The sequence below is a fragment of the Gasterosteus aculeatus genome, chromosome 6 (genome assembly GCF_964276395.1).
Source record: "Gasterosteus aculeatus chromosome 6, fGasAcu3.hap1.1, whole genome shotgun sequence".
Lineage (NCBI taxonomy): Eukaryota > Metazoa > Chordata > Actinopteri > Perciformes > Gasterosteidae > Gasterosteus > Gasterosteus aculeatus.
Window position 1 is genome coordinate 5,179,133 of NC_135693.1, and position 22,116 is coordinate 5,201,248.

Sequence of the window (22,116 nt, forward strand, 5' to 3'; positions counted from 1 at the left end):
TGAACAAAAATCCACACGCAGAGCTCCTAATCGATATCAGAACCAATGACACGACAATATTTCAGAACTATGTAAGATATTTCGCCCCGTGCCTGTCATTTTAAGTTCGACTGTGTTATCATTGATTGTTGTTGTTGCTATTACACCAAACAGTCAACCATATCGTCTCAGCATTGATTAGATTCATGTTGAGTTACGCTCTGTTCTGTGTGCGATGGCTTTTGTCTATTTAAAAATGGCGCCGTAAAAGCCAAGGTTTATTTTTCATGGGTGCAAAGTATGTTTAAGTGCATTAACCGAACGTCCCATTTCACAAGATATCTCCAGTCAGCAGGCAGCGGTTTCTCTATCAAACAAGAGTTTAGGTAAGCGTTGTCAAGTTAAATGTCTTAACCTTCTGTGATAAAAATAATTGCGTTATTTTCACACCGAAGGTAGGCTGGCTAGCAGCCGAACTGGAGCGGGTTTGCTGAGCTAACGTTAAGATGCCATGCTAACGTTAGAGTGAAGCTGGCTAGCTATGTTGCTACTTTGGGTGGCACTGTTAGCTTTCTTAAAACGGGATTCGTCCGCGGAGCTTCGGTATTTTTTACAATTATAATGCATTTTTAACAGCAGAGAATAAACGCTGACCACATACTTGAACAAATAAACGCGACGCCGCGTGTAACCGTTCTCGTATTGCTGGAGCTTATGGTGCTAATGTAGCGAGCTAACGTTGACGGCAGTCTGCTTTCTCTGTGGCGGATTATAGGATGTCCTCTAGCGACTTGTGTTTGCACATCTTTGCCGTTCTTTGGGCGAAGCACTTGTATTTGTGTTTTCATGTAACCACCCGATAGCACATCGCGAATAATTCCCATATATTTCCTTTAACGTCGTTTAACGTTAACCAACGTTAATAACTGTGACGTTACTTTACCGAATGCCGTTGCGAGCGGGTTTGGTTTCAGGAGTTTTAACAACTATGCCGTCTAAGTTAACGTTAAATAAAGAAATGACTGAATGTCATATTCGCCAACCCCGATTTCGCTAATATCAGCTGCGTGTTTAGTGACGTTGGCGGCTGCATTTCCTTGCTGTGGTAAACTTGATGTGACTTGACCATTAACTAACATGTTATGGAATCTGTTAAACCCCAAACACCGTCACCTCGGAGACTGTCGTGGCCTTAATTTGGTCCATTTGTTTATTTACACAAGTCTTGTATATAACTCGGTCATACGCAGCATTTAATGTACGATGTTTGTCCGGAGGGGGCTCTGTGCCTAATTACCAATAAAAGTGCGTATGGTGTCGCTCTCCTCGGTCAAATGAAAGTCTGCCATGGACATCACGTCGGTTTATATCGGAATATGAGAGTCTTTCACTAACTGCTTGTGATTCCCCCCCAGGCTGGTGTCATCCTTGCCACTCACAATGAACGCCCCGGCGGTGAATAGGGTGGTTGGGGACATCATTCGCTCTCCTGAGGACAAGCGGGACTACAGAGGTTTGGAGTTCACCAATGGCCTGAAGGCCATGCTCATCAGCGACCCGACAACAGACAAGTCCTCCGCTGCTTTGGACGTCCATATCGGTAACCAAAGTTATTTCATCGCTATTGTCTTGGGAGTCATATATTTTGACCTCACAGGGACATTTTGAAATCCGTTGTGGAAAATATATGCACAGTGTTAATATTGTGTACTTTTGAGGTTACCATTTGTTCAATGCAAAGAGTAACCTCAATAACTGCAATACATTTTGCATTGTTGGGCCTACCTGATTTCTTAAGGCAGCTAATGTTACCCTAATTATTATTGACTACATCTCATATTTCAATGAAGAAAACAACTGTTTGAAATTCTATTTATTGTAAACATCTTTTTTCCCTTTTGTCAATTTAGAAAAGTAAATTATTGTTACAATTCTCCAAATTGTGTCTTGATCGATTTAATTGTGCCTTTTACATGCACACATTCTCTCTGAACAGTGACATTTTGCCCATGAACTGAGGCAGATGTTGCCTGTTTAGTAGTATCCAACGTATCTTGGCAAGGTCTCTTAATTTCTTGTCATATTAGTAAGATACTGTTTATATGTGTTAATTAAAAGCATTATTTGAATAACAAGTTAATAATGCAACTTATATGTGTAGTGCAATGACACATATATGGTTATTATCCGTCTTTCCCCTCCAGTCAGGCCAACCGATCTGACAGACAATGGGAAGGCGATGCATCTGTGAACTTAACAAGCCGAGAGCTACAGCCGGTTTAACTGATGTTCTGTGGCCGCTCTTCTTAAATTCTTAGGTTCATTATCGGACCCCGGGAACATCTCGGGCCTGGCGCACTTCTGTGAGCACATGCTGTTCCTGGGGACAAAGAAGTACCCCAAAGAGAACGAGTACAGCCAATTCCTCAGTGAGCACGCGGGCAGCTCCAACGCCTTCACCAGTGGGGAGCACACCAACTACTACTTTGACGTGTCCCACGAGCACCTGGAAGGAGCTCTAGACAGGTACATCCCTGTTCTTTGATCAGATTCATTTTACCATTTACAGACAGTAACTTGGCTCATTTGTGTTCATTAAAATCATTTGTTAACTTTAGGACCCTGTTACGGCTTTGTGGGCCCAAATATTAGTCGTGATTTAGACCTGACATGAACTACTTTTATAGTCAGTCCAGTCAAATGTATTCAGTAAGTCTCAAATCACCCCCCACACACACACACATTTTGTTTAATCTTTTATCTTCTATTTGTTTTGTTAAGGCTCCATCTACCCTAATTCAATTAGGACCGATCTCTGCCGAAGTGCTTGTTTATTTATCCTAATACAGTGTTTCCCTTCAGAGTCCAGGTGTTAACCCAATTGAGCTGACGGGACCACCAGGATACTAAACCTCAGGCACAGGGTGGCACTGCTGTCTGCAGCCTTTTAGAGGTCTCTGCTCACGTGTCAGAATTGAACCCTCTGGGATAAGCTTACCCACCTATAAATGAATGATGGCCTAAAAGGCATTGGTTTGTGTGTGGTAGACACATTTTTCTTCTGTGCCACTGGATTGTTAAGGCCACCTGGACTGCAGTGGTAGGAAAGGACAGTGCAGAGTACATTGAAATATTAATGATGTTGCCCTGTTGAAAATAGATGAGCACTGTGTCTGAAAGGCTCATGTGCATTAACTGGCCCCTGGAAATGAATGACTGTGACGCTGTTGTTCCTTTTGAACCATGCCGCTCGATGTTCCCTTTACTCTGTTTGCAATCTCCGTAGGTTCGCCCAGTTCTTCCTGTGCCCGCTGTTTGATGAGAGCTGTAAGGACCGGGAGGTGAATGCTGTGGACTCTGAGCATGAGAAGAACCTGATGAATGATTCCTGGAGGCTGTTCCAGTTAGAGAAGGCCACTGGAAACCCTAACCACCCCTTTAGTAAATTTGGAACAGGTAGACAATGTTGCTTTGATTTTCTGTCTCTGTCATAAGATTTGAAAAGCGGTTAATTCACAGAAGGGCAAGAAACTTCATTGTGTGCTTTACAAGCTGCTGTCACTGATGTCGTCGTGAACCGATTTGTTGTCCGATCAAGTGACTCTTGAAACATTATGAATATTTCTGCGGTCCTCAATAAGACCACGCTGTCGTTGGTCTGTGACCTTCTTGGTATTCTAGAAAGAGGAACAGTCTCCGTGCTTCATTCTCTAATGTCCATGCACTGCTCATATCTGGGATCACTTTATTAACACTAGATTGATATTTGCATTGTGAAGATGAACTAGAAGGATTTGACCTTTCTTTTTCTTTTTTTAAAGTTAGTTTTTAATGAACTAGTGAACCATCGCGATTGTATTCCTTGTCATTGACCAGCTCTGACCAACATTTTCTGTGTTTTATCGCCCTCTTTCAGGTAACAAATTGACCCTTGAGACCCAGCCATCTAAAGACGGGATCGACATTCGCCAGGAGCTCCTGCAATTTCATTCTACGTATTACTCTTCCAACCTCATGGGACTGTGTGTGTTGGGAAGAGGTAAGAGTCCTCTCCCACGACGTCACGTTTGAAAATTTGAAAAAGTCACCACTTGGTTTACACGGGCTTGATTGAGATATTTCCAGTTTGCGTTAGTTATTATACAAATATATCAACGGCGAGTTTTGTTACTTTACCTGATTAAAATTGCCCAAAACAAATGAATCATCGTAATGACAGAGTGTCTTCCGCCTACAGCCGGTTGTAGTATTTGTTAAAGGTTAGTCTTAGCTGAGCTGCACTTCACCTCGTCTGTTTGTTTTGCATATTTGTAGTCTCTTTGGGATTTGCAAAACTGACACACAGGATTTGTTAAGCGTCTGAAAATGTCCCCCGTTCTGCCATTTACTTGGGCAGCCTCTGCGATCATTCTGGTTGGGGGAAACTTTGAAAACCGCGGCTTCCTTTTGTGGTAAAAGAACGTCAACCGATTCCTGTTTTGCCATCTTCTGTCGGTTTGCTATTAAACTAAAGCTCATATTGCACTTCAAGCAAAAAGGGTTTTCTCAAAGACTAGCTTAATGTTGGAATGTTTGCTCATGACTTGTTGAGAGGATGCCTCAAAACACCGGTTTGGATTTCAAGTCAAATTACCTCCTTAAATCCTGTTATACAGTGTTCACTTTAATGAGAGCTCGCTCTAAATATGAAGGTCATTTTGGTATTCTTTGCACTCATGTGAGCCAATTGTTCATCTAATTTGAAATAAATCTATGCCTACCTGTACTTACAGAATCATTAGATGATTTGACCTCCATGGTGGTCAAGCTGTTTGGAGAAGTGGAGAACAAGAATGTTCCTGTCCCAGAATTCCCTGAGCACCCCTTCCAGGAAGAACACCTACGGGTGAGTTGGCTTTTTATCTCCCCCATGTTTCTCCCACTTTACTTTAATTTCTAAATTCTTTACACATTTACCGATGATACAATTTTTCCAGTCCACACCCAATATTTAATGTGATATAGGATACAAATGCAGTGTGTCCCAATCAGTCTCTCAAGTCTTCTATTGTCCAATTTTGGTGAGCCTGTGCGAATTGGAGTCTCAGTTTCCTGTTCTTAGCTGACATGAGTGGCACCCGCGTTGGTCTTCTGCTGCTGTAGCCCATCTCCTTCAAGGTTCCACATGTTGTGTGTTCAGAAATTGTATTCCCCATTCCTTGGTTGTAACAAGTGTGATTTTTGAGTTACTGTTGCCTTTCTATCATCTCGAACCAGGCTGCCCATTCTCTTCTGGCTGCTCAGATCAACAAGACATTTTTTTCATCCACACAACAACATTTCACATTTCTTCTATTCTATTAGTAGCGCTATGAATGGGCGGCACTGTCTCCTCACAGCAAGAAGGTCCTGGGTTCCACCCAGTCTGCATGTTCTCTGCATGGGTTCTCTCCCACAGTCCAGACTTGCTCTAGGGGTCCTTTTAGTTGGTGACTCTTGCCTGTGAGTGTGAATGGTCGTGTCAGCCCTGCTATCGAATGGCGATCAATCCAGGGTGTACTCCGTCCCTAACCGGGATTGGCTCCAGACCCTCCACCCCCCCTGTTCCCCCCGCAACCCCGCATGATGAGCGGCTCAGAAGATGACTGACTAACTAGCTGTATGGTTGGGGTTTTTTGTTCTTTGTTTACTTATGCAGCAATTCTACAAAGTGGTGCCGATTAAAGACATCAGGAACCTTTATGTGACGTTCCCCATCCCGGACCTCCAGAAGTACTACAAATCCAACCCAGGACATTATCTGGGTCATTTGATTGGTCACGAAGGGCCCGGAAGTTTGTTATCTGAGCTCAAATCTAAAGGTATGATGTAACGTACAGCGACAACACAACAAGTGGAGAAGTTGGCTCCTGTTTCGGGCTGGACACTTTCCTTTCACTTTTTGGCAACCATAAAGCCTCTATTGAAAAAATATATATATATTGTATTATGTTACATCGGGGTAGAGGATAGACCGACACCGACTGGATAAAATGAGACTTGATCTGGGTCGTTGATGTTATTAGTATACAGTTCAACAAGGGGACACAGAAATAAGCAAAAGGTGAAAATGCATGTTAACAATAGAAAGGGTTGAAGGAGCCTTATCAAGATGGTCCGTGTTAAATCTTCTACGTACTAATGACACACTGAAAATGATTCTGATTTTGAAGGCTGGGTGAACACACTCGTTGGAGGGCAGAAGGAAGGAGCCAGGGGATTCATGTTCTTCATCATCAACGTGGACCTGACTGAGGAGGGCATTCGTAAGTAGCACACTCGCCTGTACATCATACGTTATCACCGCTATCTCATGCTCTGCTCTCGTTTAGGATGATTCGCGTACGTAAATGAAATGTAGATGCTGTTCGTTTAGGTATTTTCTATGCAGAGCATGTACATCATACATATATTTGTATTTGTTGTGTTGCTGCAGTGCACGTTGAGGACATCATCTTCCACATGTTCCAGTACATCCAGAAACTACGCACTGAGGGACCTCAGGCTTGGGTGTTTGAGGAGTGCAAGGTGATTAATGTTGTTTATTTTAAGGTTACATTTCAGACGGAGGGGCGGGACAAAGTTGACCTGCTTATTTCTGGGTAATGGGGAAACCAAGAGAGCAGCACCGACTTTTGAAAGTAGAGGTTGATAACTAGCAGCTTTGAATCTATCTTATCCGCTGAATCCAGCCAACATCAAATGAAGCTGCATTGTATTTATTTCCTGCCTTACACTGTAAAACTGTGTTTCCTAAATGATTAAAATGAAACATCCGTTTTCTGCATTCTGGCTCTAAATTCCTGGCAGCTGTACGCAACTGTTGTAAGTGTTGGAATTTCACTTGTTACATTCTGCGTCTGTCTTTCTCTCTTTAGGATCTAAACAAAGTGGCCTTCAGGTTCAAGGACAAGGAGCGACCACGGGGCTACACTTCTAAAGTGGCCGGTCTCGTACATGTAGGTCCCAGCTCCAGCTCATTGCACCTGCACCTGTTGTTTAGAAGAGGCACATTCACTAAGGCTCAGCTTTTTACATCTTCCACCATACCCGTATGGCTGTCTCAGCACCATTGGCTGAGCCTGTAATCATCACTGCTGCCCAGTGTTTTTGTGTCTGTATTGGAGATCTGCCGCCCATCAGGATAAGAGCTTCAACAACATATTTGTTTGGTTGTTTTGGTTGTTGGTCCTTTGCAGCTGGAGAGTTAGAAGTATTTGGACTTGAAAGAATTTAATTTCAAGCCCTTTTCACTTGCGTTTCCCAGTTGTATTCGCCCCGCCTGAAGAAGTACAGCGCTAACATTGTTCTTTATGTTTCAGTACTACCCTCTTGAAGAGGTTCTAGCAGCAGAGTACCTTTTGGAGGACTTCAGACCCGATCTGATCGAGATGGTGCTGGATAAGCTGAGACCCGAACACGTCAGGTTAGTGCGAGAGCGTCACTCTGCTGATCCATTCACCCGCTGTCACAACCTCTTTGAATGTTAGTTTTAATATGCGGTGGTGAATTTGCTTATTATCGCAGCCGACTCCCGAATACGAAATAAATGTATTTTGTCGGTCAACACAAGACCGATTTTTTTTAACGTGTACATCCACAGACACGTGTTTCCCTCTGTTACATTACGATAATCACTGACACTCACTACTAAAGTAAGTGTGGCTTCACATAGTGTTTAATAATTATCTGTCTTAATGTCATGTGTGTATATAATGCACAAAAAACAACTGCTCTAAGAATGGTAAATAAATGCTTTATATTTGTGTGTGTAATATATTTAGAAAATGAAAAAAACACCTCAGAGTATTATAATCCGATAAAGATTTTTGTGTGTGTCTGTGTGTTCAATTGACTGCCTTGAAAAGGAATGCCAGACAACTTCTCAGACTTGGTTATCTGTGCAGCCTCAAAGGTCGACTTTGATGTACCAACAGACCGATACGAGTGCTTAGGAAGACATTATCAGCTTTATGCTCTTTGGCAAATATCTGATATTTTTCAACTAACCACTCCGCCTTTATATGGAGGGTTTTCGGTCGACCAGACAATTTTGTTTTAAAGCTGTATCCTGGTAGACTTGATGGAAGCCATAGTAAATTTATTCTGGACCGAAACACCAAAGTTATTTACCCAAGAAACCACTAGATTAACCTTCCAAAGAATATGCAAACTGTCCCTTTCTAAATGTTGTGTTTGGCCGTGGCCGAGTTCATTTGTCACAAAGGTTATAAATCACAACTAAAGTAAGATCATACCCAAAATGAGATCCATGCTGTGGGAAAAGCACATCTTCTGTCGCAACCTGGCTTTGAGTCTCATTTAAAATCCTTCTAGTGTAGCTATAACTGCAAGTCCTTTTTTATGGGAGGCTACTTGATTGGAGCAAAGTTCATTCTTGTAACTAGTCCGTTCCTTAGCGCTTCTCAAGGAGGAGACTGCATGTCTCCGTTGGCTCACCCTCACAGTTTGTGTGCCAGTCCCTTCCATTACTGAAATGGCGGTTTTAACCTTGCCGTCTGGCTGCTGGCTGCTGGCATGACTGTGTTTCAGCGACGTTAAAGTCAAGGTAGCGTAATTAAAGCCCTGAACATTATCATCCCACTTTGCTCGTCGGTTTGAAGCAGACAATATGTTAATGAATCTCTGTCCAAACGAAGTGGCAGTGACGTCTCGTCTACAAATATCCAATCACTTCTGACAAGTTCTTTGTGCCAAGGTAAAGCGGTTCTCTTTCTGCTTCAGAGTTGCAGTGGTATCAAAGTCATTTGAAGGGCAAACGGACAAGACGGAAGAGTGGTACGGCACGCAGTACAAACAGGAGGCCATCTCCGAGGAGTCCATCGAGGTGAGTCTGCAGTCATAGCAAAAGTCCCTGCGTGTACGTCCATGCGCCAATGGTGCATTATGATATTAGTTATCAGCTCCTTTACTCCACACAAGAACCACAACACATGCACTGCATATGGAAACCCGCACTGCACACCCACGGCTAAACATTCTACTTGTACACGATCCCTTTCCCCCCGATGCTACAATGTGAAGAACCACGTTGTGTAGAAGTCAGCAGGGGGAGAGCTAGTTAGTGTTGGCTGTCAGCAGCCTGCAGGCCGCACAGTTCTACTCGGCCAAATAAAGGAGCTAACAGCTGTTGGCGGAGGCGTCCTTGAGCTACATTATGAGTAGCATTGAGTGAAAGAATTGTCTAAACGTTGTCATGACGTGTTCAAATGTGATTCGTGTGTTTTTGTTTTTGGTGAGAAAAGTATTCACGGTTCTATAAGACGAGACAAAATGACTCGTCAAACCTTTTTGGTTTCCAACACACTGATATCGGTATCGGGACAAACAATGGTTCCTGGACAGGCTTTAATCTAAACATAAATAAATCCACCCACCATGAAGCATAAAAATGGGTCTGACTGCCTTCTCGTTGTACTCCTGTGTTTCAGAAATGGGCGAGTGCCGACCTCAACGGCAAGTTCACGCTGCCCATGAAAAACGAGTTCATCCCGACCAACTTCGAGATCTACCCTCTCGAGGCCGACTCCCCATCCGTCCCCACTTTAATCAAAGTAAGTGTCTTCGACGCACAACTCCATCAAAGCGCTCAATCACAATGATTGTGACTCCAAAACAATGATCTCTGCCCAGAATCGACTAGACTGTGAAACTAAGTTGCCTGTGTGTGGTGTTCATGTCTTCCAGGACACGGCTATAAGCAAAGTGTGGTTCAAGCAGGACGACAAGTTCTTCCTTCCGAAAGCGTGTCTGAACTTTGAGTTCTTCAGGTGCGTAACTACCTGCAAACCTTTTTAGCTCAGACGGACCTTCTTAAGGTACAAAGTCCTCACAATGAATTGACTGGTCATCATATCACTATAAAGTCACTGATGTAATGCATTTAAAGTATCAGCCAACAAAGACGTTAAAGATGACTTATCAGTTGGTGGTAGTTGTGTCAACAATTCCTGCTCTACAATATGAAAGCCTTTTTGAGTCTTTCAAAAGCGCTGAAGCGCAGCATTTCTAAGTAGTTTTTGATGTTAACACCACTCTGGTCAGTTGGCCAGAGACTCATTCCATCTTGTTCAGAGCAAACAAGGAAACGCAAAACAAATCTGAAGTTGAAGGCCGTTTTACTGTACGAATTAAAAGCGGGTTAGCTGCTCCTTCCTTATGGCCTCTCAGGCTCTTCGCTTTTAAACATACGGTACCATAAACTGGGATAGTCTGGATCAGCTGGTTTTAGTCAATAGAAATACTTCCAAACCCATCTGGGTGGATCAATTCTTTGGTTCATGGGTTGTAACAAAGTGTAACAAGTTGGACAGCAAAAGTCCTATTGGAACGTTTTCTGCTGTTGCGGAACCTAAATGAACTACAGTCAGTAGGAGTTTTTTATTTTTTTTTATTTGCCTCCTCTTTGGGAGGAGCTGGTTGGTTTGCTCGGTAGTAGCAAACCGTCCTGTGAACAAGACATTTGATTCTGTATTTATTTCAATAACAGACTCCCTCAAATTGCCCACTGACTACAATGAATTGTTTGTGTATAGCCAGGTTCTGAACACAACTTGTTAGAAAATGTAAACCGTAGAGATGTTTCAGTGCTTTGTTTGACCAATGCAATTTTCTCCACAGCCCTTTTGCTTATGTGGACCCATTACATTGTAACATGGCATATTTATACCTTGAGCTCCTCAAGGACTCCCTCAACGAGTATGCATATGCAGCCGAGCTAGCCGGCTTGAACTATGACCTCCAAAATACCGTCTATGGGATGTATGTAAGTATCCCCCCCCCCCCCCCCCCCCCTCCTCCTCTCAATCTTTGCAGACTGGGCTGCTGTGGCTCAGCCAGGCCTGGGTTGATGGGTGGCTTTAAGCTATCGGATGAAGAGAGTTTAGACGTTTCTGATATGACCATTGCCAATAACACCAATCTGCCTGATAGGTGGAGCTGTAGCTTGCGGTATAAGCAGTTCAATCTGCTAATCTCCTTTCTTTTTTGAAAGGCGATAATTTTCTGATCCGTTTGAACCCAGACCTGACTGGTCGAGCCTCTGAACTGTCTGCATCTTCCTTTTCATCCTTCATCAGTCCTTTTTTCCCCCCTTTTCGTTCATCCACCTCCTGCGACGCCCTCACCACTACTGCGTGTAATCCCTTTCTCACGTTGTCATACCGAACGATTCATCCTTTTCTCAATAAGATGACTTACGGTTAATAAAACGGGGGAAGTGGTGTTCCGCCGACAGCGTTGCATTTCTGTTTCTAAAGGTTGACCTCGTGGTGACGGAAAACCGGTCATAAGGCTGCATATACATACTCTTACATTCTTCTCATACCTGTATTGTCTTGTATATTTTTCATAACTTTTAACATATATTTTTTTGGCAACCCCTCATATCCAACAGTGTTTTTTGTTCTCTCTTGCATTAGTCGCTATCTGTACGTAGACCCCCTGCACTGCAACATGGCGTTCTTGCTATTCAGGTTACTGAAGGATGATTTAAATGAGTATACATATGCAGCCCGCCTGGCAGGCCTGGTGTATGGCGTAGCCGCGAGGGTGAATGCCATCCTCGTAAGTAAGCCATTGGAAGTCAGAAGGAGTGCGGAAACTTTGGCTTTGATCGTGTGAGCTGCTGTCTGTCATGCTGAACACTGGCTGTTGTCATTCAGGGGACGCTGAGTGACTGATATGACGGATTTGTTTCAGGGTATCGGCGGGAAGTAGACCAGGCCTCATGTTACTCACCCTTTCTAACGATTGTTTTGGCCATTCTCTCGCTTCTAATTGTTTGAGTGTCGTACTGACAGTAGATGACACAGTGTGTCTGCCGCAAGACACGAGGAACACTGTGAGGACACTGAGGACATTGGAAGCAGATTCGTATACAGCAAGTTCGGGGAACGTGGCTACAAGTTACTTTCCCCATCAGACAACTCTTTGTTGACCTGATTCATGAATACAGCCGTTTTCTTAACAGTGTTTGTGTCTTTCAGGGATTCAATGTTGCACAGCAAAGTAGAAAACGAAAAAGGAATGCAGCTGGTTTGCAGTGGAGGTGTTTTGCCCCCCCAAGTTTTCTAACTTCCCCGCTAACACTCTTCGCCTGTCATGCGACGTGGTGACCTGCACGCTGTCTGTGTAGTCGTGCAATGCGCTGTATTGTTGAGTCAGCAGTCTTGGTGTGGCTGGCCGGGCGTCCCGTCAAGGTTAACGACGTTAGGAGAGATGACTTTTTAACGGGCGTCACCGATGGAATCACCAGGCGGGGAGGAGTGGGATGTGTGTGAGCGCACGGCCATGTAGCCAGAGGATTCGCTGAGTCATGAAGGCCTGTGAATTTCAGATGACGCTGCGAGGCAGAGGCTTTAAATAACCATGACGGTTCTTTTTAAACCAGTATGGTGGCTTCTAAACAATTGCCTGACCTCGTGAGCCGAGCCACGTCACACCCAGCGCTGCTCCTCCTCGCGTCCTGAGCCGCCCACCTGCCGGGACATATTTGCTTCCCCCCCCAGCAACGGCAGAGTATACGTGTCATTTGGGTGCAACAGTTCACAAGAACTGCGACTGCGAGCAAGCTGTGCCCAGCATGCTGTTCAGCACTTAACACAACACTTGATATAGTGGCAAACAGAGTGAGCTTTGCCCATCGTGCCTTTTTTTTTTAGATTGACCTCAATTGGAACATTCAAATATACACACGTGACACTTGATGTTCTGTCGTCTTCTGTAACTTGGGTGACTTTTGTCTAGAGGACGGTGGGTTTTTCTTGACATTCGTCTGGTCGGCCAGTAATTCCACACCTGATAAATAAGCTATAGCTGTAGCGCTAGCAGGCTTCACCTCTACATGTGTCGCTAACGTGCCGTCCGTCCTCACCCGCTGTGCCGCAGCTCTCCGTTAAAGGCTACAGCGACAAGCAACACATCCTGTTGAAGAAGATCGTTGAGAAAATGGCCAACTTCGAGATCGACGAGAAGCGCTTCGACATCATCAAGGAAGCGGTAAGCTCCCATTTCGATGACACTAACGACTTGCAAGTTATTACGTGTTGAAGTTGAACTCACTTTGCCTTCTCCTCCTTCCTGAAGTACATGAGATCTCTGAACAACTTCAGAGCCGAGCAGCCTCACCAGCACGCCATGTACTACCTCCGTCTCCTAATGACCGAGGTTGCGTGGACCAAAGATGAGCTCCGGGAGGCTCTAGATGGTGAGGACGGGTTCTCTCATTACCCTGCAGGAGCCCTCACCAAGGCCTCAGATTACCCCGCCGTGTCCTTTCCCAGTTTGTGGTCTCCTATTGCCTAGTTTGGTAGTTCGTGTTGCTGTGGACAGTAACTGGTATTATCAGGAATAGCTGTGTGATGAAATTGCCACACACACAAGTTACTCTGTTTCTTCAGCTCAGGATATTGCTCTTTGTTTAATGTTTTCTGTGATGTGTATTCCAGATGTGACTCTTCCACGCCTCAAGGCCTTCATACCGCAGCTGTTGTCACGGTTACATATCGAAGCCCTTCTCCATGGCAACATCCCCAAGGAGGTTTGTCACTTTTTTTTCTTGTTTATTTTTATTTTATTTTTTTTATAAACATTTTGTAACGTACACATCTATTTACACATTTTTTTTAATTCAAGTAGAGTAGCACTTAGACTGGATTTGTATTCCAATTATCTGCAATGTCACAAACAGACTTTTTGGATCGCCACAATCCAATTGCCATTACTTTAATTGCAAAATGAAGGCGCATTTCATTCACCCATAATGTAATTTTGAATATCCAAAATAAATCGTTATAAATGGAAATGTCATTACAGATATTTAGAATTGGCATTGTGGTTAGAAACAATGCAACTTCAGATGTACAAAAGACATTTGCGGATAAAGATAAAGCCAACTGGTCACATTACAGGTCATTTAGCTGATTCTTTTATTCAAAGCGACTTACATTGCATTATTAACCCATGGTTTTACATTTTGCCCGGGGAGCAGTTATGGGTTGAGTGTCTTGCTCAGGGACACTTCGACATGGGACATGGAGCAGCCAGGGTTTGAACCCTCAACCTTGCGGTTCCCGGTGCACCCTCTACTCCATGCGCCACTGTAAAAACATCACTTAAGACTAGCAATAAGTGTCTTGCGGATATCTAAAAAATAGTCTGTTTTTCTTAGTTACAAATGCAATGCAATGTATTCAGTATTACCGGTACTTGACATGTAAAGCCTGGTACACGTGGAGGCTAAACCGAATCTCTTTAGCAGGTTTGCCACTGTTGATATCTAAAATGCGCTTTGAGACGAGGAAAGATTGAATCACAAACTATTTTCTGCTGAATGTTAAAAACCTGAGGAAGCAGTGCATCGTCTCTGGAAGCTTCACTGCTGTGGACCTTGTTATGTGCTGAGCAGCGAGCACCACGAGCCGGTCCATTCACTGTGAAGACATCTGCATACAAATGTACATTTAATATGGAATATCAACCATCCCTCACATTTTATGTGCGTCCAGACCATTTGATCCTTGTCTCGTAGGACTGCACGTAGCCTAATGCAGCCTGTGTTGAAAGCTACTAATCACTACCTCTTCTTACTCTCTGATTTCTCTCCCTGTTTTTTGTCTCGCCAGTCTGCTCTCGGCATGATACAGATGTTGGAGGACACGCTCATTGAGCATGCTCACACAAAGCCCCTCCTCCCGAGCCAGCTGACTCGCTACAGAGAGGTGCAGGTTCCAGACGGTAGGTCCTATACACCCCCCCTCCCGACCCCCAGCCCGCATTCAGTCACACACCGTCCGAGCAGAGCAGAGCACTCTCTTCATCATTGCTCGCCAGTCATGGCGGTTTCCATGGCAACCACGCAGAGGGTTCCTTGCCAGGCGCCCTTGTGCCTCTTCATCTCCACTTGATTAAGTTTGACATTGCTCATTTCCTCCCAAGAAACCTAATTGCAGACTGGAAATGGACGTCAGTGGGAGAAATGCGCTTACACCTTCCACTCAGTTAAAAGATGATCTGCACATCGGCCAAACACCTTTCTGATTACATTATGAGGCGTTATGTGGAGACGAAAACCACCTTGAGACGTCTTGCGTCTCACTGAGGGGTTTTCCAGGCTCGGCTTTAGGACGCCATTTAGCCATTTTCAACACCGATTGGATGAATCTGTAACATTATCAAATCGTCAATTAACACAATTGTGTTTATAGCAAATGCTATCAAATTTCACTGAAAGTTGGCGTATAACAAAGTCAGTAAAACTTTATTTGACAGTTTGATGGCTAATGTAGAACCCGGTAATCAACCCTACGGATGAACAACGAGCCGTCACACCACTGTTTTTCTTTAGCGAAGGCACTAGAAACTGAACTAATGCCTTTCATTACCGGTTAGAAAAGGATTGATTGCCTATTTAAAGCAGTGAGTTGTGTAATGAGGCATTGTGATGTGGAAAATGGTCAAAGGATTCACCTGCCCAACATGCCTACCTCCTTTGACATGTTGGGGAATAATGCACGGGAAGACGTTGGCGGCTGGGGCCATGCTGCTCTCTTTCGCGGATCGGTCGAGAAGGTCCGACGGGGGGGGGGGGGGGAAGTGTAGTAGTCACGCGCTCTGTGTTCGCTGGTGGGCCACTGCTCTTATGGATGACTCCCACACTTCCTGCTCAAAACAAAATAAAGTGAACGGCACGAGGAGAGGCCCATTTATGCATTCATAGATTATACAGAAATGTACAGCTAGGCCGGAGAAAGGATTTCACTTCTCATTGGAGTCTATTGACCTTGTGAGAGGATGTTGATGTGTACAGTAATTATGACTATAATTTTTGTTGGATCAAATAATTGCAAAATTAATCCAACAAGCTAATGTAATTAACACACAAACTACAGTTCTAACACTAACATTACTACATGTATTATCATTTCCACCACTAGGGGTGCTCTACTGCTTAAATCCCTAACAATCTGCACACGTATACGAGAAATAAATAAAAATGCTCTGCACATTCTGTCTGCCATTACCTCGGACTGTTGACCTGATGCCACCAAAGTACTCAAACGTGATTGGTCAATTCAACCGGACAGCCGAACTTTGCCGTTTCCTTAACTGTTGTCCCTTTGCCTACGTATCCTGCTTTCAAATACAGAGATCTGTTCGGTTAGTTATAATTAATCCAATATGTTGTAATAAATGTCTTTAATCAAACACACAGAAAATGTGTTCCTCCAGTTATGTTACTGCCATTTGTGTCATTAGTATTTGATTAAACAATGAAAAGGTTATTTTTTCTAGCTTGTTTTTCCCCCCTGTCAGAAAAAAACAAATCCACGTAACATCCTCCTGTTCCTCTCAGGTGGCTGGTATGTTTACCAGCAAAGAAACGAGGTGCACAACAATTGTGGCATTGAGATCTACTACCAGACGGACATGCAGAGCACGCACGACAACATGCTGCTGGAGCTCTTCTGCCAGATCATCTCCGAGCCCTGCTTCAACACCCTGAGAACCAAAGAACAGCTGGGTGAGAACGCAGGAGGAAGAACCGCGACCGTAATGCTTCCATCTAGTAGCCAGCATTTTTTTCTGAATCTTCAGAAAAATGCCTCAAATACATTTTGTAGCTGGGTTTTAGTGATGTGAAAGTGGCTGATGTTTGATGACTTGCAGACTGAATGGTGGTGAATAGTTCTTTGCTGTAATCTCCTCTCCTCCCGCCAGGCTACATTGTGTTCAGTGGGCCCCGGCGGGCTAACGGCGTGCAGGGCCTGCGCTTCATCATCCAGTCGGAGAAGGCGCCCCACTACCTGGAGAGCCGCGTGGAGGCCTTCCTCTGCACCATGGAGAAGGCCGTGGAGGAGATGGCCGACGAAGCCTTCCAGAAACACATCCAGGCGCTGGCCATCCGCCGCCTGGACAAGCCCAAGAAGCTGTCCGCCGAGTGCGCCAAGTACTGGGGAGAGATCATCTCTCAGCAGTATAACTTTGACCGAGGTGAGACCTCGGATCAGTGCCGACATATATGAATATAATTCATACCTCTTTGTGATCTACCAGCTGTTGCATATAGGGGGCTTGTGTGTTGCCTAGAAAGTATGATACAACTTTAAAAGAACAGACCTGTCAGTATTTTGGACACTGCCAGAGGTGAGCAGGATGTTGCTTAGAGCGCCACGCGTGGGCATTTGAGGGGAGAGGTCAGCTGACACCCCTCTCCCCCCCCCTCCCACACACACACACACACGCACACGCGCGCAGCGCTGCCATCGTTTCCTGCTGCTTGACTCATTCATTATTTATTTACATTTACTGTACCAGCTTTTTTTACTGCATAACCAGAATGTTTTGTTACAATTATTAACCTGTTGAGAGACTGAGAGGGAGACTGTCAAGTCAAACAATTGGCAAAGATGTGAGTCTCTAGTTCTAAGCCTCTGCTCGTATTACTGTGATGCAGGAGGAATAACTTGGACCAAAGATGCAGCGACAGATTACTGCGGTTAAGGAATAAGAAGCTCACTTTAAACCCTTTGAAACAACCTGTTTTCTCTGCTGTGCTGCAGATAACACTGAAGTGTCCTACCTGAAGACTCTGACTAAGGAAAACATCATGCACTTCTACAGAGTAAGTTCAAAAACGTTGTCTTATGACTCTCCATGGCATGCCCCAGTTAGTACAAACCATCTAGTTATAATTCAGCATTTTTTTGTCAGGCCGCACTTTGGAGGAAGAAAAATGTTCGGGCCCCAAGAAAAATGTAACAAAATGGTCCATGCGGAATTTTTATTGACAAAACGTCAGGCTTGACCATGGTTCAAAAAAGACAGATAACCTAAAACACAAACATGAGTTTTTTTTGTTGTTTTTTAACTGATAACTGTTCAATTAACACAAACACATATCAAATAAGTCAACACAAAGCATTACTGTAAGCTTAAGTTGAGTTTTAACTTGAACAGTTAAAATCTAAAACTTTTCAGAGCTCCCCACAGTTTGAGAACCACTGTCCTATTCAATGGTCCAAGAACCTAAAATCTGTCATTACGAGGTCTAATCGTTTCTTGGACATAAGATGATTTGTGGAGGCCAAGTTTCTCCCTGTGGATCTCTGACTGGTCAGATCAATAATCCAGTCTCATTTCAATGGGAGCTTTTCACCAGATTACTCTGGAGGTTTCCAAGTTGTTATGGAAGTTACATTTTGGCTCGATTTCAGTCCCATTGCACCCATAAGTACAGCCTCTTCTGAGATCTGGGACTCCTGTAAAGCTTTTCCTGCGGAAGGAGGATTTGTCATCAATAATTTGTGCTGATTTTCATTCCCAGACTCGTCTGTTCCAACGTATTTCTGAGCAGCATTTGTGACGATCGCACACACGTGTCTAAACCGCTTCAACCGGATACAGACTCACTGATTGATTGATTGGTTTGAGAGACATATATTGAGATTGTGTGTCCCTGCAGGAGCGACTGACCATCGAAGCCCCGAAGAGACACAAGGTGTCCGTGCACGTCCTGTCCAGAGAGATGGACTCCTGTGAGTACTCCTTCTCCACATGGTGGCTTCATGCAGTCAGAGGGCACATGCAGTGTCAGGCTGACCTGTGTGTGTGTGTGTGTGTGTTTAACAGGTCCAATAGTGGGAGAGTTCCCCGCTCAGAATGATATCAACCTGGCCCCTGCTCCCTCCCTGCCGCAGGTAACGCTCGTGCTTCTGTGTTTTCCAGACCATTTGCCAGCTATTGAGAAGCATTTGTTGATATTGTCTAGAATTAAGTACTAAGCAATGAGATGTATAGGAACGGGTATTCCCGTAATGACATGTGATGACAGTTTGGATGCGTGAGACACAATCCTGTAATTTTGCCGTAGGACATAATGCAGGGGGACTCTGGATGCATCTGGGTTCTTTTTATGCGATTTGCTGGACAGGTTTGTTTGCGGTCTGTTTTGGGAAAGTCTCTAGAAGTGGTTTGACAACTGAAGCTACGGAAGCTCATGAGGCCAAATTGTGTGTGTGTGGGGGGGGGGGGCTTCGTAGTGACTTCGTAGATCCTCGGCGTGGAGGTGGAGGTTTCACACACCTTTCTTCCTCCGCCGAGGGGTCCCAACAAAAGGTGGACCAAAACAAAGCTGTAGCGGAAAACGACGATCCTGGCAAAACAAGCAATGCGAGCACACACGCATTAGAAACGTTGTGCACGCCGCACACGGTGGACTTTACAGGACGCGCAGTCTGAACGTGTCTGTCTCTCTCGTCCCCGCAGCCCACGCTGGTCGAGGACATGACGGAGTTCAAGAGGAGCCTGCCTCTATTTCCCCTGGTCAAGCCTCATATCAACTTCATGGCTGCCAAACTGTGAGAGGTCCACGTGCAGCTAGGGGGCCCTGGAAAGGAGGAGGGGGGCGCAACGGTGAAGGACCCCCGGCCCGTTTCCCCACCTCCACCCCTCCCCTCCCCCACACGGCTCCCCATCAGGAAGACTTTAATCTGACTGATTGTGTGCGTGTGTGTGTTTTGTGTTTGCCGGGTGCATTTGAATGTGTGACTGCACGAGTGGCTGGAGCCACTAGAAGAGATGCTTTGGAGGGAGGGGGGAGAGGGGGGGAGTGTATTAGAATCCTAAAGTTAGCCATGGCTGTGCTGACAACCAGCGCCGTGCGTTAGAAGAAATAGAAAGCAGGTAAACTAAAAGCCGAGGCCCCGCCCCCTTCTAACTGAGTCCAGGTACGCTGCAGAAGCTCCTCGTAGGATTTGAAGGATTCCGACCTGCTGGTTGATGGAGGCGAAGCGCTAAATCCGTCGGCTCCACCGGGCTCCTCTTGTCTGCGTCTGCCGCGTAACTCTGAGGCACCGCAGCTCTCCTGAAAACCCTAAAAGACACTCGGAACGTCTTATTCAAATTGTTGCATTTCTCTACAATATCTGCGTGGTAGTTATGGTTTTAACCCGGGGGGGGGAGGGAAGGACGGGAGGGGGGGTTGAATTGTTGCTTGTAAACCGGTAAAATGCTGGGACCCTTTTGAGGAGCTGCTTGAAATGGCTGACGAGTTTTTATTTTAATTTTACTATCTATTTACTGTAGCTTGTAATTATACACCTCAGGGGAACCTCTATGCTGTTTTTTTAGAAGTCAGTTTTACTAATGATGGATTCAAAATAAGAAAAAAGCCCTTTATGAGTCATCAGGCTGCTTTGTTCACTCGATGGTGATCAAATAATAATTAGCATCTCCCGAGTCATTCTTGTAAAACTGAAGAAATAACAGTATTTGTTTCTTTTTAATGTCGTAGGCTCCAGTGTGATTGTCATGATTCTTTGTCTGCAGCTCGTGCCTTTCTGGGATGATGGGGGGGGGGGGGGTAGTAGTTTCTGGCTTCATTGGACGTCGCTGATTCGGCTCAGAAATCCTGCGTCTTTTATCCGATCCGTTGCTCTGGCTCTTTTTTTAATGAAAGTGGCTGAAAAGAAAAAAACATCTAGTCTGGATTAAAATGTTCCTGAATATATGCACTTCTCTCGCTGAGCAATAACCTCGCTGTGGGGAAGGAGCGGCGTGAGATACGCGGGTAACGACTTAGTTCCCCCCCCTCAGCTGCTCTCAGGGCGCGATCGCCCCCCCGAACCACGCTCGTTTTAACTAATGATCGGGGTTTCATGGGAGGATTTCCGCATCCAAAGCCTCTTCAAGGTTTTGCAACCTGATCAAAACAAAACGACAACAATTATTTGAAGTAAGAAAAAGGCGTTATGAACTCTTGCAGTTCAAAGACCACCAGCAGCAGCATGAAGTCTAATTCGGGTCCCACAGGCGGAGCTTCACGGCACCGTTGGGAACAAATCCGCAGCATCACATATCACGCTGGGACGAGCCGCCGCGCACCTTCTCTTGTGAGGTACCTCGTGATTGTTTTACATTTAGTAGGCAGAAGCATATTTTAATTTCTGAATGTCTTTGGAAGCTCTAGAGACTGACCGGTGAAACAAGAGTGCTGGCATTTTGAGTTTGTTTCTTTTTATCGTCTCCTGTGTTTCTAATTAATAAACTACTGAATGGAACTGTGTGTGCGTGAGTGTGTGTGTGTGTGTGTGTGTGAGTGCGAGAGAAGATCGGGGCTCCATCATGTTGATGTCTGCATCACTTTAACATCTTCAAGGCAAACGTCTCCTTATCTCACAGAAAGAAACTGCATTCACTGCTGTGCCTGATGAGTTAAGACCCTTCAAAAGGACGCGATGGAAAAGGAAACTGGGGCTTGTGAGTTATGAGTCCTACGGCCTTATTTCCTTTGGGATTAATAAACAAGTGGGAAAATTCATCAAGAATGATGTGAAGCATAAATTAAAGCTCATTGTGAGCAGATCAATCAACATGTAACCAGCTCTTGAACCTTCAATAACAACTTTATTTAAACAGACCTGTTAAATGGCCAAAGTCAGGGTTCAATGTTCATGGTTTTTTTTGCCTCGATAAGGAAAGTGGGTCAGAAAGTCAATACCAGTTTCCCCCGAAACTTTTGTTTATGTAAATCAGTCTGCCAGAAAATAGGTCATCCGTCTCAGAGGAAGTAAAGCTAAATATTCTGTCCGTGGTGTGGGATTTTTGTATTTGTATTTTCAAATATTTTACCTGTCAGTTCAGCCTTTTCATTATTATACTTCCACCGTTTCAAGGCCTCAGAGACCCTCACAAGCAACCATTTACCTGCAGACGTCAGTGAGACCAGGTCTCCGGCTGCAGGGGGGGACATCGGACCCTTGTGTCCCAGAACCGTGACCTGTTGACGTACCAACCAGCACGGTCGACTTGTTCCAGTGACTCCAAAGAAAACGAATTTGCATTTTTGAAAAGTAGTGCTGACCTGTGCAAAGTACAAATACTAGACGAAAGATTAAGAAATCGATTAGCTCGTAAACTTTAAGGTCTCTGTCCCTTAAAACTACAACACATCTCACCTGCTGAACGGCACATTGAAGAAATGTGAAAAACAAAACAATGAGTCACTTATGCTACCTGATCACACTGTTTATTGATTTGTTCAATATTTACTGATCAATAGTTAGTTTGTAAAACACGCATACGTGTGCGTATCCAGCG

The 22,116-nt window shown here is 44.6% G+C and overlaps 1 protein-coding gene across 2 annotated transcripts; it reads left to right on the forward strand.

Annotated features, from left to right (window-relative positions):
• Nucleotides 1–37: 37 nt before the first annotated feature.
• ide (insulin-degrading enzyme) lies at nt 38–21,077 on the forward strand. 2 transcript variants are annotated; one of them, XM_078104561.1, is made up of 25 exons: nt 38–365; nt 1,395–1,579; nt 2,298–2,505; nt 3,266–3,435; nt 3,896–4,018; nt 4,752–4,864; nt 5,657–5,819; nt 6,171–6,263; nt 6,434–6,525; nt 6,876–6,956; nt 7,320–7,423; nt 8,743–8,845; nt 9,450–9,572; nt 9,706–9,788; nt 10,639–10,783; nt 12,907–13,017; nt 13,105–13,225; nt 13,467–13,558; nt 14,643–14,754; nt 16,373–16,540; nt 16,738–17,010; nt 17,580–17,641; nt 18,482–18,554; nt 18,649–18,716; nt 19,285–21,077. In XM_078104561.1, exons 1-25 carry the CDS (start codon nt 280–282, stop codon nt 19,378–19,380), a joined length of 3,048 nt encoding a protein of 1,015 aa, XP_077960687.1. In that variant the 5' UTR covers nt 38–279; the 3' UTR covers nt 19,381–21,077. The 2 variants fall into 2 exon arrangements, with proteins under 2 accessions (XP_077960687.1, XP_077960688.1); XM_078104562.1 differs by lacking the exon at nt 38–365 and adding an exon at nt 463–582.
• Nucleotides 21,078–22,116: the final 1,039 nt, after the last annotated feature.